This window comes from Myzus persicae, unplaced genomic scaffold (assembly GCF_001856785.1).
Source record: "Myzus persicae strain clone G006 unplaced genomic scaffold, MPER_G0061.0, whole genome shotgun sequence".
NCBI classification, from domain to species: domain Eukaryota; kingdom Metazoa; phylum Arthropoda; class Insecta; order Hemiptera; family Aphididae; genus Myzus; species Myzus persicae.
The window spans coordinates 40,064-53,206 of NW_019103875.1; the positions used below are offsets into that span (position 1 = coordinate 40,064).

Consider the following 13,143-nt stretch of genomic DNA (forward strand, 5'->3'; position numbering starts at 1 on the left):
AAAATTATGTGATAACGGTTTAACAGAGGGAAAGTAATAGAAGTACAAAGATATGAAATAAATTAAAATTTTACCGAACATCGATTAACCATCTGCCCATCTCAGAAGTTCAAAAATAATTTAATATTTCCGTCAATTAGTTCGGTAAACGAAAGTTCATAAATATTAATTCATTTTTTTTATATTGCATTTTACTTAAATTGTTAATTCAGTATGGCGCTAAGAACGGATAATATGTATGTGTCCTGCATTAAAATATTTGGTGTTCCAATTGTTCCGCCACTTGTAAGTAGATACATTTTAAATGTTGACTTAATTTTCTCATGCTAAAATAATACATTTTTTAATTAATCTTAATCCTCTATTATCAATTTATCAATGTCTAAATTTTTTCAAAAGACAACTTATAGTAGAGTGAGTATTTTATATTTTCCCTACCTGTGGACCAATTACATTTGTTAAATAGTCTGTTTATAATAATGTCATGTACATACGATGGTGGGTACATAAATACATGATAATATATTATGTTTTAATTGAACTTGATATTTCACTATAAGTTCAGAGTCCTCTTTTTATGTACTCCCCTGCTTACTTAGTATTATTACAAGAATATAATGCATCATAAAATCAGTCTAAAATTTAAATGACTAGCTAAAACTTAATTTTAAATAAAACAATTGATTGAATCCTATTCATAATTAGATTAGATACTAACCAAGTATGACTTAGAAAGTCAATCCAGTATTTGACATACCTTCTTAGTTCTTACTTACCTAGTTGAATCATAATTGTTCATGTAATTCAGTATAGAATAACTGCTACTGATTAAAGTTTCTGTTTAAGGTAGATCAATACTGTAAAAGATTTTAAACTTTCTTAAACAAATTTTATTAAAAAATTACAAGAAGTATATTATGTACTTAAGTTGGGGGATTTAGGTATATCTATAATTATATTTTATAACCTACATTAGATTTAAGAATAGTTTATTACAAATTTACAAATATATTTGTCTAAAGTGCACTTTACTAACGAAATTTTCAAACTTTTTGTTTTCAAAATACTTGTTTTTTATGCTTAAAACAATAGTGTAAAAATAGTATAGTTGCTATTTAACTAGCAGGTCTAATCGAAGACTGAAGAAAGGTTAGATTCATTTGTTAGGTTATACTTCTACCTGAAGGGTTGGTATGCTCTCCCCAAGATCCCGAAAGGGTCCCCTACCCCTCAATCTCTCCACAGGTTGACAAAATTTGCCCTGGGATGTTTGGGATCTAAAATAATCCTACCCAACTTAAGGTTTTGCGACCGGAACTGGTAGCCAACTGGGAAACAGAACTAGGAGCAATTACATGTTATGCTTTAACGTTGCCACAATAGATTAGGTCACTAAGTCAAAATTTCAAGCCCCTAAATCAACACAATTCACAGCAGCGTTATATGCGTTGAGCCCGCTGTGCACAGTACATACTATTTACCATATAACAGCAAAATTTAAAATGACCATAACTTCCAAAATAATAGTTTCCAGTAAACAATTAGTGCACCACCGTTTTAAGCATTTAAAAACAAATCGTTAAAAAAAAATTTGAGAATCATGGGGGGTTGGTAAAGAGCATTTGTTCCATAAATTGTATTATTTGTCTCTCCATGATTATGATTTTGTATATACTCTGTTCAGTAAGATAACACTACAATTCTGTGCATCCCCACTCAATACTCTGCCATTTAGATCACTATGACAGAGTGCTGTGTAAGGATGCGTAAAAGAACCAATATTTGTCAGGTTGCAGTGTTTTCTCTCACTGGATAGAGTATAGGTAAAATACTATTACCTAAATAGTGAATTTTTTTTAAATGTAGATGACAGATCAGAAAAGAAATGAAATGAAAGAATATAAAGAGAAGGCAATGGCTTATGAACATAGATTCAAGGGTAAAAGAATTAGCTTGGATAGTGGAGTAATGACTGCAAGTACAGAAATGCAAAAAATTGAGAACTTCGAATCCCCTACTACTGTGTTAAAAGAAACTGTTTATTGTGACGTAAATAATAGTAACAAAATTACAGTACTTCATGGGATGAAAACTGATGGTTCTATTTCTCCAGAAACACCTACATTAATTTCTGATGAAGATGAGAATAATTTTAATGATAGTTCTTCCAATAAACAACCAATAAATATAAAGTCTTTAAGTGTTGGTTCAACTGAAAACTCTGATGACACTTTGATTCCACAGCAATCATCCAATTGTAATTTAACTGTAAATAATTCAACCATCCTTAATGAAGATAATTTAAATGATAAATCTCTGTATAATGAATCAAGTATTGAATCTATAATTCAAAATTCTTGTGACACTTTGGTTCCGAAACAAGAACCGACTCAACTTTTAACTCTAACTAGTACGACTATCCATGTTGATGGAGATAATATTATATCGACAAAACAAATACCTCGTTTAAGAAGTAATTCATATACTTTATCATCACCAAGTCCTGTGATGGTAGCATTTTTAAATAGCCATGTTCAACAACAATTAATGGAACCAGAAAGTTTAAAAAATAATATTAATTATAGCAAAGAAAGTAAATCTGAGCCAATTAATATTTATACGATCAACGCCTATGATGATAAACTATTGAGCGCTAAAAGTCTCTCACTCAATTCTGTTCCTAAATCATTTCATAAACAAGAACTTATAAACAATTCCATAAAGCCTAGTTTCAATAAATATACAGAAAATATTGCTATTTCTGATCAAAGTCAAGATGAAAGAGGAAGCTTGACTACAGTTGCAACAAATTTTAGTAATGACGAAAGTATTGGAGGAAGTGTGATAACTGTTTTCAATGGTAATAGTTTTGATAACAATAGCAGTCCCAATTCAACAACATGCAAGTCTATGAAACATTGTTGTTGCCGACATAGCGATGATGAATATTCTTTAAGCAGCAGCAACATACATTACAAAACTCTCGAAGAGTTAAACCTAGAAGCTGAACAATTACGCATAGCAAAGTTGGATATTGAAAGAAGACATCAAGAAGAATTGTCTAATTTAATAAGAAAACAAAGAGAAGAGCAAGAGAAAATTGCAGTTAGGTACTATTTAGTATCGCAAAGTACATCTGGAATGTCTTTTGATGGATCTGAATGTTCAGAATCTATATCGAAACAAATGTCATCAAGTTCTCCATCAATTCAATCTGGAATTACAGTCACTAATGACAAAAGCATATTATCTGATACGTCATCAATTATTTCTAGTTGTTCAGTTAATAAAAGTTTGGTTTGCTCGTCTCCAAGACAAAGAATATCACCCCGCTCTCCAAATTTGCAGCAAAATAATATTAAATTCTATCATAGAATACGTAGTGGATTAACAGGAAAATGGACAAGAGCTCCCACTGAAGTCGAAAACTCTGCGGCAACTATTATAAACGCCGGTGTTAGAGGTTATCTGACCAGAAGACTATTGCGTACTGAAAAGGCTCAATTGTTTAAAAAGACTATTTTAGATTCATTGAAGACAGCTCTGATAATGCATATGGAATTGAAGAAGCAACAACCTACTGAATCTGATCTTGAACTCCATCGAAGAATCATTAATCAGGTAACTATATTAGATTTTAAGTTTTTTAAATTTAATTTCTGTAATATTAATTATTTATTTAATTTTTAATTATTAGCTTACTACTGCCTGCTATGATTTGAATGATTTGATTTTGGGATCTGTACATGAAAGAATGACTGTAATTAGAGGCGATCGTGATCGATTGATGGCTGTAAAAATGCGACGTAAATCAAGTTCAGCATTGGGGATTAACAAACAGTCTCCGATATTGAATCAGTGTGTTTTTTTCATATTTTTACTGTACAAAATTAATTGATCCATAATCTAAATATTTTTTTTTATTTATAGACCAAAGAAATCTAGATCGGGATATTCATTGTCGAAAAAAGCGTCTGGCCATTATACTGAAAAGAGTTCCTACAAAAAATATTAATATTATTTTAGTAAAAGAATTATATATGTATTTACAATATTTTAAATTTTTAGTTTTTTTTAGCTATGTTGCTAAAAACCACTGTTTTTGTTTTTAGCACAATAATAATTTTATGAAAAGTTCTCATTAGTTTTAAGATTTTTACCAAAGATGCCGTCCCAATTTCGGTTGTTGTATACATATAAGAAAACCAATTATTCTAATTATTATGTTATTTTAACACTTACAAGCACTTTTTTTTTATATTTTGTATTTAAATTTATAAGTTAACAAATTATATTTATGTTTAAGTGAAAAATAAAACACTGAATGGAGAGGTATTATTATAAAATACTATAAATGAATATATATATTTTTCTCAATTTACTGATTAAAAGTTAAAGTCCTTAAAAATCTTTAATTCGATATTTAGAGCTCTGAGCAAGAATAGTTTTTGAGTTTATCTCCAAAGCTTGTTTATGGATAGACTATAGTTGTATAATTTAATATATTTGTCACCTAACAGTAAGATGTTCTAATTTAATTTAAAAAAGTGTTGGTAAATATGTGTCATAATATGAGTGTTTATAGTTAGTTGTTGAATTAATACAGGGCACTATATTAATTGTTTTCATTCTAAACATTCAATGCTAACACTTTATGTTATTCACGCAATATTAATGAATTAGATTGTTACAAGATATTTATTTTTAAAAAGAGTTACCTATTTGCTGATGATATTAGTTTTTAAATTGTAACTTTTGGATATTAAGTTTACAAATTTCAACTCAAATTTATAACTTGCCATATTATATCCTAACTACTATGGATATCTATAAAACTTAAATAATTTGTATAAATTACTTTTAAAGTTAAAATTTGATGAGTTGGGTGAGTGCTGACACAAGCTTAAATAACAGGCGACCCAACCTAAATTTTGACATAGAGCTTCTCCCTATGCCTGTCGTCTCTGGTTGTCTAACTCAAAGTCTTGTGAACCTTTCATAACATTGCCATTTAAAATAACAAAAGTTCACTCTTTTTGCCTATCGCCCTATTGACTTCAGTCTCAAAACTTGGCTTTAATCAAAAAATAATTTGATATTCAAGTCCATATTAAAACATAATATGTACAGGTCTAAATTAAAAATTATTTTCAAGCCATTATTGAAAGTTTAAGTAATGAATTGTTTATCACGTTTTGAGTGAAACCTTGGTTATATATAGAGTCAGTACTATTATATTGGTACAGAATAGATGAGAGTTATGTGATAATAGCACTATTAGTTTGTGTTTCTACTGAGTCTGAGTGTGGAACTCAAGAAAATTAGGTAAAATAGAGTAGGTACCGTGGACCATGGTATTGACGAACAGCTCATATTATAAGTCATATACTCATATCTAACCATAAGTCATTCACGATGTTCATATTATTAATATATATTTCGATTGATGAATTGAGTTATGACCTCATGGTCCGTTTATGAGTATATTAAGGGCTATGGTTATAACAATATTATCAAGGGCTATGGTTATGACAATATTATTTACTAATGAACTTATGTAATTTATGTTCGAAACAAATACCACAGTAATTATTGACCCATTGCTCAGCTAAGAGCAAATATTATAATATTAATTAGAGTTTTAATACATTTAACTGTTTAAGATACTTTAAGTGCAGAAAATGAACGTTCGCTACTATTATTCGCTCATACTGCTTGGTATATTGACTCTGACAAGTACATTTGTATTATAGTGTCTTCGTTGGGGGAATGTATAACAGATATTCATAACTCTAATAAACTTCAAATAATAACTAGTCTCATATTATTATGTTTTTCTTGATACGGAAATTAAAAATGGGAAGAAGACCCTAAGAATTTGAGGGCCCAGTGCTTGTGATCAATTATTCAATAAAATATATTATATTAGTATTAGTCAAAATATTTTGAAATGTATAGAAAATGGTGAAATAAACATTTGGTGAAAATTTCAAGTAGGTAGTAGGTATTTACGGTTATCCATACTTTTCAAGACTTACTATAGAGAATTTTTTACACTTGAACACCAAAAGCATCAACCAGAATCTTTTTTCTACCAGAAATGATGCATTTTTCTATAATTAAGGTATGTCTCCAAAGTCCAGACACTAAAAAATAATACTACTGAATAGTACGTAGTAGGTACTATGTAAGTTATTTTTTTGTTTCATTTCGAGCTTTTACTTCAAATTTCCCACCAAAAACCACCATCATATTTGAGGATTGAAGGAATTTTTCAAACTTGTCATTAGTCATCACTCATCAGACTTACACACACAAAAAGCACATATCTAGGTAATTGTAAAACCAATACCTACATTTATTTTTCCAACCAGAGTCTAAAACATCGTTTATTCTTTTTTTTATTATTGTTGTACCTAACAGTAATAAGTATACAAGTATTATGCATAAATAACAAAAAGTCACAAAGTATAGAACAAATTATTATTTAAATTTTCATTTTATAGTATCATTGATTTGTGATGAATGATTTTTTGAATCACTTTGAATTATGGTTGTTTGATTTATACGATACTTATCAAATATATTAGATAATTTCATCATAGACGTTTATTATTTATAGTGTTCTTTATAAAAAATGTATTTATCTGAAAAGTGTTGATGAAATATATCCATATGTATAGCGTAATTAATATTATTCTTGAGCGACCTATTGAGGATGTCCCGTGAGGATATACCTTGTAGCCGTAGAGGGGGATTCGCCACATTCGCAAAAACCGTTATTCGCTGTTTCACCTGTAAACTAAAAAAATGATTAAAAATCATGAAATTAATGAAAAAAAAATGTTGAAAGGTCAACATTTTCAGAAAAATAAACTCTACACAATGGACATCATCAATTGTTTCAAAAATAAAAAAAATGAAAAAATGAATTTTTTTATACCAAAAAATAAAATAAAATAATATGTAGTTATTGTCTCTGTCAGTCTAATCAAAAATAGATCTATCGTTTATTTATTATCCTGAGAGATATCTCAGTGGATAAATCTTGGCGGGACACATTTATATAACAAATATATATTTTAAAAAAAAATCATCGGCTGGTATAATTTCTACAGCACCAGACATTTGTGTTAATAAATTCATCTATGCTGTACACCAGAGGTGGTCAAACAGTCAATCTCGGACGATTTTAAAATTGATCTTATTTGTTAGAACTTATTATTATATATTTACTACATACATACTTAGTTACATAGGTGTCTATTTCGGATTAACCGGTTTGTGTGAAATGGCATTTTCTCACATGAAAGTTTTAAAAGCTGAATGCAGAGCTACACTTTAAGTACAATTTATGCCATTTATTGTAGAAGTGTAGAACTTACGTATAACAGATTAAGTATATATTTACAGCGTTTATGACAATGACATCATATACATCATGATTTGTACAGTTACGTTCTCTTCGTTCATAAAAACCATTTAATTATACGTTCGATATAAATTTTTCAGCTTTAATGAATAGGACATCAAGGAGTCGATACTAGCTATAGAAATTATTTTATTTTATAATAACTCAGCTTAATACTTAGTAAATTTTATTTAAGGTGCTTCTATTTCAAACACAATCATTGAATATTTAAATCACGCATAGCCATTAGGTTAGCATATAAATCTTTGCACAACATACTGTGCATACATATATTTTTTTCCACTCTCGAGCCCGTTGCCCCTGAAATAAGCTCGCGGTGCACAGGTTGGGAACCGCTGCTCTAGATCAACATTATGTAAAAATAATTTAAATAATATCATGGTAAAAAAAAAATGTTGGAAATTAGATGGAAGATACATTTTTTTGTCGAGATTTTGCTGTAGGTATACTTGAATTGTTTTCACAATTATTTTTGATTATAAAGTATGGAGTATTGCCATATACATTGTATTATTATTTGACATTTGTACTTATAAAATATATTGCTGTACATATATAAGTATTTTACATTACAAAACTATAGTCTTTAACACACAATTTTGACAATATTGTTATATTTGATATTGGTTTTTTTATTGTAGAAATTTGTTTTAATTTCGTAACTATGTACGGATTTACTCGTATTATGGATAACATGATTGAAAATTTTTACCGCGTCCATGTGGACCTAGCCTAATCAAGTTCCACATATATATTATATTTTAGAGGGGTTCATATTTTACAGCACGGCGACCTGTGGGTTTCCATAGTGATATGCGCAGCCATAACTTTTTGTCCGTCTAACTATATGTTTAATTTGCGTGTAGATATGAATTGTTCCAAGTAAAATTCTACAATCTGTGTATATAAAATCGCTGCTCATTGGCATGTACAAAATCGAAATAATTAATACAATTAAGATTAAACATAATATTATTCATAGAGAGTGTGCACCTGGCGAGGTCCAAAATCCACCGCAGGTGGATAGCCTACCTGATAATATTCTGCTCACATTATCACAAGCGAGTCTCATATATAGTCGGCATTTTTAAAGGGCAACGAAGTGCAAGAAGCCGGGTAATTCAGCTAATTAAACTAAAAAAAATTAATAATTTGTATATTTTAATACAGTTATAGGTACCTACTTAACATATTATTTTTAAATTGAACTAAAAAATCTAAGATATCTATTTATACATAGAGGAGACCGCCCCTATTCACTTATCAACGCCCAGACCAAACCGCTGGATCTAGAGATTTGAAATTTTGTACAGAAGTTCTTTAAGTAATGCGATGTAGAGGCACACTAAGAAAGGATTTTTTAAAATTCGACCTCTACGAGGGTAAAAGGGGTGTTTTTTTATATAGCTATATAATACATGGGCAACGCCGTGATGGGACAGCTATTATATATAAATGGACCATGGACCATGGAGAAGTAGTTTGTTTAGTATTTCAGTCAATATGATATTATGTACACTGCAACTATCAACATTTCTTTCGTGCATTTTAATTTTAATTTTATTGTTTTCAGTTTAAACTTTAAACATAAATTTAAAGCTTTATTTGATATATTATTCTTATATATTAAATATAATAAATGATTTTTATTTTTCATAGTTGTCTAATATATATTTTATACATTATGTATTATAATACATTAATACATATATATGTATGTAGGATCATTATAATGTGTATACATATTTCTTATAATTTAAATTTATGTTTCCTACTGTGTGGATTTGCCTCACACTGACACTGAACATTGAACAAGACATGGGGCACCCAGCTTCACCTATCTACATCAAGAACATATTTTCAAACTATTCGGCTACCAACTTCACCAATTCAAATGGATTTACCTGTAGATCAACGCTGTTGCACCTAACCTGCAGGTTGCCTAAATTTAAATAAATTTACTGACCACTTACACGAGACTACCTAATGTTAGTTTTCATTCCTACACTTCCCGTCACCTTCGCACATACAGGGTGGTTATTAGAAACCTTCACTTTTCCACCTTAAGTAATGACATTGTTTATCGACATTAGTTTAAAAAAAAACAAATAATAATTGAAAATTGCATATGCCAATAAATAGTTTAACACGAGTCAAAATATTTTGTTTAGAAAACATGGATATATAAACATTCTGTGAACATTTCATATATTTATGATATATTTTTTTAGAGTTACATCAAAAACTAAAATCGATTTTGTCGAAAACCGAGTTTCGGACAAATTCCCGGTTTTTTGTTTTGTTTGTTTTCCTGCCGCTTTTGAAAACTATTGGGAATTTTTTACCTTTGACCCACCCAAAAAAATGAACTATACTCACTTTCCTACCAGAAAAGCTGTTGAAGAAAATCGAAGCAGTTTATTTACTGTACCAAAACGTGATGACTGACAAAAAAAGATAAAAAAATTAAGAACACACATAATTGTAAAATCAATACATTTATCGCTCCGCTCAGAATCTAATAAAATATAACTGTATATAATAAGTTACATATACAGTTGTGTACATATATATTTTTGATATATTTGACATTATTTGAATTTTGAATTCTTTATTTCTATTTCACTACCCCAAATATCCATGCAAGTTTCGGTATTGATTGTTTTTGTTTAACCTATTGGTGTATCCAACACGCAACCCAGACCATTTGATTTTTTGTGATTTTAAACAACACTCACGCCATATCATTTTTGTACAATTAGGTACTAGAGCTTATTGATTTTTTCGACCAACATAATACCTACGGTGCCTGTACAAAAAATAAACATTAAATAAACTGTATTATTTTTTCTTCACATTTTTAATTTGAAATCAATACAATCTGTTATACAATAGGTATTACGTGTTACAACAAGACGTTGTGTTCAGTGTTATATGGGTAGTTTGGTGTGTGTGAAGTTTGTGTCCAGTGACACCACTTCAGGAAATCAAAAAAATGGTAACGATAATTATTAATACTCCCTTGAAAATACAAATAACGGACTGTGCATATCATGTAATATTCATACGTACAGGCTTACAGCTCGGTATAGGCAAAGTAGGATATTCTTAATGGGAAACACGCATCATCTCGAAAATCCTACAACTCATTAGGTTCGATACATGAAATTTGATTTTTATGATACTCAGAAAAATGCTCTGCTTAGGAATATAATATTGTTAAAAAATAATTATTATTAATTTTAGTAATTTACTCATCACTAATTTTTCACTTACAAATAAATCATGTTCTTATCAAGCCAGCTGATGAATCCATACATAAACGGTTTACCCTCACTCTCTCCTACCGAAAACATCGTAAATATATGTTGTCAGCTTTCTAGCTCATATAGTCTCCATTCTCTGTACGACTGTGCGTTCCCAAATGTTCAGTCAACACTGAACACCACCCTTCAAGTCTGCCTACTCTCTTGCCAACCCTATTGTCGTGTGTGAATGCGTTCTCTAGAACCCCTACATGATTGAAAACGGTTTTGAGTAGATTGTCTATCAGGTTATATTACTACATAAGCATATTTTATTATATTTTTATATTGCTACTAGTAATTTATTTTACTATTAATAATACGGTAGATTAAATATAAATATTTACCAAAAATGATGCATTTAATGCATTCTTAATAAATAATATATTATTATTATAATAATACATATGTCCTATATATTTATATAATATATTATTGTTATTAATTTTTAAATTAAAACTTACTTTAAGTCAGTGGCTTACCACAGAAAGGTGTGAATAAATTTGTGGTATAAATACTAAATAGGCTATACCTCGAAATTAATCTAAATATTTTGTAAATACCATGGTGAACAGTAAAATATAACAATATCGTAATATTAATCCTGTTTAAGGTAAGTACCTACAATGTTCATGTTATATTATACGTATGGGCGTATGCCTACTGCCTAGAAATGTATTTCCTCGTGTCTAGACAGGTAGGTAGGTAGATACCTAATCTAAACCATAAGTAGGTATAAAATATAACACGCATGCGGAAGTTGTACTATTGCGATGAAATTGAAATATTGAATTAATATCGTTCCGTGTAATATAATATGTGTATAAAAGTAAAAAACACGCGTTATATTAATATTTATGCATTTTGTAGGTACTATTTCATTGCATAATAGCATATAAGTACTGCAGTTGCATTGACGCTTACAACAATTCTTATATTACTCACATAAGCCATACCTATGACGATGACGTATGTGTATTTGTATAAAATATAATGCATAGGTAGGGACAAGGTACCACCGTTACTATTGATTATTTTACTCCCTGGCAAATGAATAAATTAATTATTATGAATTAATGTATACTTGTATAATGCTGACGTAAACAGGGTGTGATCCATTAAACAACGATATACACTTGCCTTCCAAGTTAGTTCTTGGGATTAGGAAATAAACTTTATTCACTGTTATACTGCCTGCCACTTGTACAAAACAGTAACTAATATTTTTCCATTTTATTTCATAGTGATATTTTAGGTTTTTAATCGGGGGATTTTTCATTTGAAAAAAATTGTCTGACTTACAAATAATAACAACTAATAAAACTTATGTTTTTTTTTTTTTATTATTATTAATAAATAAATAAGCATTTAGGTATAATTTAGACAAGGAGAGTGCACCACAACACTCGCTGGGCACTGCCCTTTGTTATATCACTCAATACACTCATCTAAGTTTTAAACGGTTAAATATAGTATATTGTGTAAACACTGTTGGTTCGACATTCGATGTCTGTCATACGCATTATTAGATGTCTTAGAAAAGTGTATTATCTGGTCCCAATTATTTAAAAGAAAAATCAAACAATTATATAGAAGTTAAAAATAGTAAAATTATACAGAATAGAAGTGGAAATAATTGTCCTTGGATAAATGAAAAAAATGTAAGTAGGAAGGTGTAATAGGCATAGGGCGTTTTATTAATAGACCGGCCCTATTCACCGTGTCAAAATAGGTAGCGCTTTTCGGTTACTGAATTACCCTGATACAGTACGCAATAGTATATCGTGTGGCTACAGAAGTGAACTACAGTAAAACCTCTAGATAACGGACACTCACAGGGCCGACAAAATTGTCCGCTGTTGGGAAAAATTAATAAAACAATATTTATGTTTTTATGTATTTATGTCTGAAAATTTAAATTTGATTGACTTTTTAAAAAATATCTTACTTTAGGTTTATCATAACATGATTTATTAAAATTATTTGGATGAAACAAAATATATTATACAAATAATTACTAATTGAAAAAAAAATCTGAAATTTTAGTTTGTTTTTTTTTCTTGTATTGCAATTTCCTCAAAATTAGACTGGAGTTGGTATTGATAATGAAACTGCATAACAATATCATATATAATAATATTGTCCTAGTACATATTGTATTGTATACACAATAAGTTCGTATTTTTTGGATAGCTGTCCGTTATTTAGATATATTTAAACGCTTCTGACTACCTAAACCTGTCCGCGTCCGTCATTCAGAGGTGTCGGCTATTTAGAGGAGCATTATTCATTATTTTCAACGGGACTATGTCGGGACCGGAAATTTTGTCCGTTATTGAGAAGTGTCCGCTAATTAGAGGTGTCCGTTAAGAGAGGTTTCATTGTATTTCAGTCGCGGTCGTCTTT

General features: G+C 29.5%; 1 protein-coding gene across 1 annotated transcript; it reads left to right on the forward strand.

Annotated features, from left to right (window-relative positions):
- Nucleotides 1–40: 40 nt before the first annotated feature.
- LOC111035738 lies at nt 41–4,267 on the forward strand. Its single transcript, XM_022317484.1, has 4 exons — nt 41–285; nt 1,867–3,621; nt 3,698–3,858; nt 3,931–4,267. Exons 1-4 carry the CDS (start codon nt 214–216, stop codon nt 4,013–4,015), a joined length of 2,073 nt encoding a protein of 690 aa, XP_022173176.1. The 5' UTR covers nt 41–213; the 3' UTR covers nt 4,016–4,267.
- The last annotated feature ends 8,876 nt before the right edge of the window (nt 4,268–13,143 follow it).

Excerpts from the sequence above, each read along its gene's own strand:
- LOC111035738 (XM_022317484.1), top strand. The coding sequence starts at position 214 with ATGGCGCTAAGAACGGATAATATGTATGTGTCCTGCATTAAAATATTT. Across the intron at positions 286-1,866 it reads TTCCAATTGTTCCGCCACTT|ATGACAGATCAGAAAAGAAA; the intron begins GTAAGTAGATAC and ends TTTTAAATGTAG. Across the intron at positions 3,859-3,930 it reads CAGTCTCCGATATTGAATCA|ACCAAAGAAATCTAGATCGG; the intron begins GTGTGTTTTTTT and ends TTTTATTTATAG.